At 37.1% G+C, this 7,040-nt stretch overlaps 1 protein-coding gene across 1 annotated transcript in view; it reads right to left on the bottom strand.

Annotated features, from left to right (window-relative positions):
• LOC118745540 overlaps positions 1-6,722 on the bottom strand; it is a 72,096-nt gene extending 65,374 nt beyond the window's left edge. The window contains exon 1 of the mRNA XM_036478987.1: positions 5,248-6,722. Coding sequence (XP_036334880.1) covers positions 5,248-6,500 — 1,253 coding nt within the window. The 5' untranslated portion in view covers positions 6,501-6,722. The remainder of the gene's footprint in view (positions 1-5,247) is intronic.
• Between the last annotated feature and the right edge of the window lie 318 nt (positions 6,723-7,040).

Here is a 7,040-nt window from a genome sequence, read left to right as displayed (position 1 = left end):
ACCATAGAACAGGTATTAACAATAAAATAATAATCCCAACGGTTTTTACCCTCCATTCCCGCCCATCCGCACGAGGGGCGCAGTCCGCATGACGTACGGAACCAGTATTTTCAATTTTTGCGCCGAGTCACGATAGGCAGGAGTTTGTTAAGTGTCGAGACCTAAATCTGTTCAGCTACAGAACTAAATTCATCAGCCGAGTTTGTCTTTATTTTAATGATTCATTTGTTGAGAGAGGACAGCATCGATTTCTTAATGCTGAAAAGCGGATCTGATATATCAAACGTTCTGGAATGAGAGTTAAAATCTTGGCATAAGCAACGGAGTGGGTCGTGCAATTCAAAATTAGTTTTACAAGCTTTCAGAAATAGGGGACAAAAGTGTCTTGATACCCGGGAGAGAACATTAAGGCTAACTTCGCCCAGAAGAAGCGGACTTGAAATTGAGGCTGTTAGTAATTTAACTATAAAAATTGTATCAAGCATTTGCCTGCGGTTGGAAAGTGTAGGAAGATTAATAAGTTTTAATCGGCTCGTATAAGGTGGAAGGTTATATTGAGAATCTCAACGCAAATTTCTTAAAGCAAAAAGTAGGAATTGTTTTTGAATTGATTCTATCTTGTCTGAGTAAATTTGATACCTTGGCTTCCAAACCACCGAACCGTATTCCATAATTGGCCTAACTAATGTTGTAAACAGGGTTTTAGTGATATAAGGGTCACAAAATTCTTTTGACCATCGTTTCACAAATGCAAGTACACCTTTAGCCTTGTTGACTGTAACATTAATATGAAAATTAAAACTAAGCTTAGGATCCGTTGTGATACCAAGGTCCACAAAATTGTATACCTGTTCCAGGTTATATTTACCTATTGTATAAGAAGCGGGATGAACAGCTCTTCGCGAGAAGCACATTACTTTACATTTCTTAAGATTTAGAGGCACAAGATTTACTTGACACCAGTAAGCCATGCTGTTTAAGTCTCATTGTAGCAAAGACCTTTCTTTAATTGAAAAGTACGACTTATAAAGCTTTACATCATCTACATACATTAAAATTTTGGAAAATTGTATATATAAGAACAGAATCGAGCCTAGGTGGCTACCTTGAGGGACTCCTGAAGTAACATCAATGACGTCAGAGATTGTATTTTTAAATATTACACTTTTTGATCTATCATATAGGTATGAAGAGATCCAACGTAGAAAATTAGGTGGAAGACCAAAAGATCAAGTTTATAGATGAGCAACGAGTGGCACACTTTGTCAAATGCTTTACTGAAGCCAGTATATATAACATCAACAGTTTTGCTTTCACTAAATGCTATTGAGATATAGGATGTTAATTCAAGTAAATTTGTAGAAGTTGATTTGCCCTTGCAAAATCCATGTTGACTATATGAAATGCTAGAAGAGATAGAATGCGTCAGCTGATTTGTTATAATTGCTTCAAATAATTTAGGAATTGCAGAAAGCTTAGCTATTCCCCGGTAGTTCTCCACTGAAGATCCGCTACCGCTTTTATGTAACGGGGTTATGAACGATTCCTTCCATATAGTTGGAAAAACGCCCTCTTTAAGAGACAAATTAAATAACGCTGTTAACGGCTCATAGAGATAATCAGCACAATTTATAAGAATACAAGTAGGGATCTGGTCAGGACCATAACTGAAGGACTGCTTTAAGGATTTTAGATAAACTACTACATCATCGGGAGATATTACTGGTATATTTATTGAGTTCATTGGACATAGTTTAAAAGGATAGTCAATGTTAGCATGTTAGTTAATGGAATAATTGGATTTAAAAAACAGAGCGAACATGTTAGAAATTGTTTGATTATCACTAGAGACGGTATTTTGATACTTCATGGCGGAAGGAAACCCACGTACATTTCGCTTGGAGTTTACGAAGTCATAAAATGATTTGGGGTTATATATTATGCGCCGTTTGATTTTACACAAGTAAGCTTTTCAAATAATTTATGTAAAGTAAAGTTAAAAAGTGCAACTCTTTGTTCAATATTTTCTTTATATGCAGGCCACGATAATTTAGACAGTTCTTTGTTAAGCTTTTTAAAGCTGGCTTTCGAAAAATCAAAGCGATTATTTGGTTCGTATGCTTGGGTACTGCAATTTTGAACATCACTTATAACTTCGTAAGATACCTCCATAGCAGGGTGGTAGACAGGGCAAAACTAGTGGATCACGCTTATTTACAACGGACTTAGATGCATCATCAACATAAACAAGATCTAATACTTTACCAAACTTATTGTGAAGTACATTAACCTGAGTTAGGCAGAGTTCAGCACTCTCCTCTAAAAATACGTTGTTCCACGCACTAGACGCGAAAGGTACGACATCATTGTCAATGATGTTCCATGATATGCTTGATAAATTAAAATCACCCAACACAATCATTGAGTCAGAGGGTTTAGTCAGTATATTACTGATTTCAGTAAAGAGATGAGTCGTGAATACACCAATGTGTCAGATCGGGGAGGGATATAGCATAGAGCTAAGTAAATAGACCCTTTTCCAGCCTGTACACGAATGCATTTGATCTCTACTGAATCAATGTGTGGAAGACTAACTTCTTCAGATGGTATTGAAGAGTCTACAGCGAAGATTACGCCACCGCCGATTCTGTCCTCCCTATCTTGCCTATAGATATGATAATTATTTGGAAGAATCTCTGAATTGTGAGGTTTCAGCCAAGTTTCAGTAAAAGAAAGAATATGATAATTACATTCAAGGCCTTTAAGGTATAAGTTCGTTAATTTAGTATTTAAGCCTCTTACATTTGGGTAATAAATACTTAAAGCAGATTTAATAATTAGTTTTTTGATTCAGTGTTATGACGGGGAATATTAGCTAAGTTATTTCCTTTTTTGGGCCTATATTCGAATTCACGAACGAAAGCTCCGGGGGGCCAAAAGAACTACTAAGCAGCGCACTAAAATTATCTAAATTTACGTAAATTTTCGTATTTAAAATTAAATTTTCTGATGCTTAAGTCGACAGTTGTAATTTTTGATGAGATATAAAGCTTTATATCGTGTTCGGTAGTGTCTCTCGAAAATCTGGAGACAAAGATTGACTTCTTTGGCGGAACCACAACTAGTTTCCTTGTATCACACTGGAGTACCGGCGGAAGGGGTTGAGTTACTACGTTAGTAGTTGAGGATAGGGAAGGCGGTGGAGGCTTTGAAGATGATGCCACCACTTCAATGGGGGAAGGGGAAGATACTTCAGGCTCGTTATTAACCGAAGCAGATTACGTTACACGCTCTTTTGAGGCTGAGGATTCTGATGCTGGAGGACATGGAGAAGATGGATTAATTAAGTCAGTCGGAAGATTATTCTGACGAGCAACGGCAATAATTTCCTTAGATGGACTATGATGACGCTTACGTTTAGACACACGGATATCCTTAACAGATTGCAAGGTATCAAAGCATTGGAATGATTTGACCACATTTTCATAATGCTTAAATTTTTCTGTCAGTACCGACAATTCTCTTCCTATTTCTGTAAAACCATTTCTGGTTTGCCTAAATAGCTTGAAAATATCAACTTCGGTTGACCTGCACTTTACTCAAGACCAGCGAAGGCCCTTGCCATCATTAATAGCGTCCAGACTTCTTCCCGTCAAACCAGCACATTTGAGATGGTAAATACCATCACACAGCCAGCACGATAAGTAGCGTTCAGAATCGCTTTTAATTTGGCAAGTATCAAGATCGCACTTCATATTGAAAGATTTATGTAATAACATTCGTTAATAAAAAGACAAACAAAATAAATTATAACAATTAAGGAGCTGATGTAAATAGCTTTAAATAAATGTAGCGAACAGTTTGAGTATCACTGTAATTATGACACTTAATAAACGCAACGCAAACAGCTGTGACAAGAATTACTAGAAGAAGTAAACAAAAAGAGTAGAACAAAGATTAGAATGTATGCTAGTGAAATTTAATTAAATTTAGTTTAGTATAAAACACAATAACTTTCACTTAGCGTCAATTATTTCACACTAAGATGCTCATAAGCACTTTTTATCACTACTTTAACTCAGAATTAGCACAATAAACTTAGCAAATAGAAAGCCAAAATCAAAGCACAATAAAGTACAACCTCACAGCTTGACGTTTGCAAAATACACAATACACCAAAGACTCGAGGGAATAGGATCCACAACACCATCTATTTATCGATGTCAAAGCCGCTTTCGACAGCAGACGAGGACAGAACGAAGTATCTCCTGTCGACCAAAATCGCTTAAGCGGTTACAGAATAAGTAACCAGATTCAAAATTTTAACGCTAAATTAAAGAAAAACCTGCTAGATTAAGAGGGGAAACCGCTAAAATTGCAACACTGACCCTCACTATCCTCAGGACTTAACCTATGACCAAATATCGACCGGCATTTTTCATTTAGTTTAATGGCGTTTTCCTTCTCGAAAAAATTTCACCTTCTTATATGGCAACATTATCAGAGTGCAACATTTTAAAGACAGAGCACGCAATATTATTGTGAAGATGCTGAGGCCACAAGCCGGAAACTTGACACCCAAGGCGCAAGGCAGAAAAATGCAACATTATTTCGAGAAAAGAAAACGCTATAAGATCATAACGGCGACCTGTTGGTGAGTGGTTAGAGGTGCGTACTATCAGTCCTTATGGCATGGATTCGATCCGGGCAATGTCTAAATTACAAAAAGGTTTTTCTACAAACGGTCGCCCATCTGCAGGCAATGACAAACCTCCGAGTATACTTCTGCTATGAAAAATGTTCACATAAAATACATTTTGCCATTCGGAGGAGGCGAAAAAGTGTAGGTCCCTCCATTTGCGTAACAATATCAAGACGCACACCACAAATTGGAGACGTTTGGCTAAACACTTAACAAAAGTGTAGGCGCCAAAATATGATTATCATCATTATTAAGATCGCAATGGAAAAACTTACCACTTACAATCATTCACAATTTAACTACGTCGATGCCGTGTCAATGCAAAGCAGTTGCCTCGACTTCTTATGTCTCGTCTTCTTTAAAGCAATGTAGTATTTTTCTGTCACCATTGTTTTATACACTAAATCTGCTTTTTCTTATTGATATTAAAGAAATTTACCTTAAAGCTTAGCTGCTGCTTAACTCCTACACAATTTTATTTTTGTTGCAAATGTTTTGTGCGACACTGTTATGTGTACAGTGAACAACAAAAAAAAGCAACCTACCGCAGGGTCGTCAACAGTGGGGTGGCGATTGTTGTCAGACTGGCTACGTATCTATTATCCGGAATACTACGTTTAGTCGTCGACGTTGTACCGTAGGCAACTTTTATAAGAACAGCCGCAACATTTCGCTCTAAATTGTTCATCTTATCCATGTAACCAGTGACACCAGAAGATGAACTGCCAATAGTTGCAGAATTTTCTCCAGTAACCCCGATCATACCTGGTGGTGATTTTGTACCAATCCGGTTACTGCTTCCGCCCGATCTTATGCTGGCATTAATATACGGGTAGTTGTTGCCGTTATCAGAAATGAAGTCATCATCAGCAAGACCAGCATATTTGGGTTCAACCACTAGTAAAGCGTACGTCCAGCGAACTTGCGACAGTGACAGTAACAATATTAAGAGGATATAATGTATCCAATATCCATACATTTGAGCGTGAAGCCTTCCACTCCCCCTAAAATTGTTAAAACGACAGCTCACGACATTTTTTCTTAAATCTACCCGGTTTATGGCGTTGATTTCTTTTCGGCGTATTGCTTTATCTGAAGCAGGTGCAAAAGAACAAATTCGATGAAAATCATCATTTGAAAACATTTCATCGGCAGAAATGTGACTGTGTGTTATCATTCTATGACTACGTTTTGAAATCTCTAGCTCGTGCAATCTATTTATGCTGCTATTATCGTCAAAACCGCTATATGTTTTTGTTTTACTGTGAGCTATAGCTGGGGCAGTCAAGGATTTCAAAACTTGATCAGTTTGCAGCAATGTTTTCGTTTCAGTAACACGGCTGTCCGCTTGCTTTGTCCGGTCAACATTGCTGCCAAAAACATTAGCTTTTATTGCATTTGTTGGACAATAACAAGAATTGTGTATTACATTTGAACTGTTGGCCGCAATATGCCGTTGAACTGGCCGCTTGCATTTCTCATGCAACGTATCACTATCGGCAATTTTAGGTAATTCAGGTGGAGTTACCGGCTGGGCTGTGTCACCCCAAAGCTGCCTTGAGTTATCACAGCAACAATTGCAATTTTTATAAAAATCTCTTTTGTTTTTATTATAACGAGCATAGCTTATTTCAATATCGCCTTGTTTACATTTGTGCTGTTTACTGACGATGCTAGATATTCTAAATCCTGTGATTCTATTGACAAATATTCCAAAGTTTGCTGCGTCAATAGTAGAACATGAAGAGAATGACTCAGTCGCACATACACTTGCAAAAAATGTCATACTTTCCGTCATAACAGCTACCGTCTGCCAGTTGGTTTAGCTTTGCCACTTACCAAGTTTGGTTTGCTGTTCAGGAATAATAAATTCGGAAGATTTTGTCATTTGTGATGACCCGTATATAGTTTTTATGAGACTGAACAACAATGATACTGATGATTTGACGAAGAGCTTACTCGGCCTCGCAGTAAATACATGCCTTCAACTCGTTTAGCCTGTGGAAGGTAAACAGAAATATTATTACAGAGAGAAAAAAATGATCGACTAAAATCGAAATATTCAAGAAACATTTGAATTGTTTTTTTTTCAAGGCGATGTGAAATTAAAATGTTTTACTTAGCCGAATTCTTAACCGTTTATATATAATGAGGGTAAAAAATGTGCCTGCCCTGATGTTTTGACAATTTTTTTTTCTATATATAATAATAAAAACAATGTGCTCTAAAGCGCCTGTTTGTGTCTGAACACGATAAACTAAAAAACTATCGGATTTTTTCTACGGTTTACATCAGTGGACGATGTGTTTCATGGGGAACGTTTTTTTATTTCCTTTTT

Source organism: Rhagoletis pomonella, unplaced genomic scaffold (genome assembly GCF_013731165.1).
Source record: "Rhagoletis pomonella isolate Grant_MI unplaced genomic scaffold, Rhpom_1.0 Rhpom_scaffold_00009, whole genome shotgun sequence".
In the NCBI taxonomy this organism is placed as follows: domain Eukaryota; kingdom Metazoa; phylum Arthropoda; class Insecta; order Diptera; family Tephritidae; genus Rhagoletis; species Rhagoletis pomonella.
This window is presented reverse-complemented; position numbering and strand designations above follow the sequence as displayed.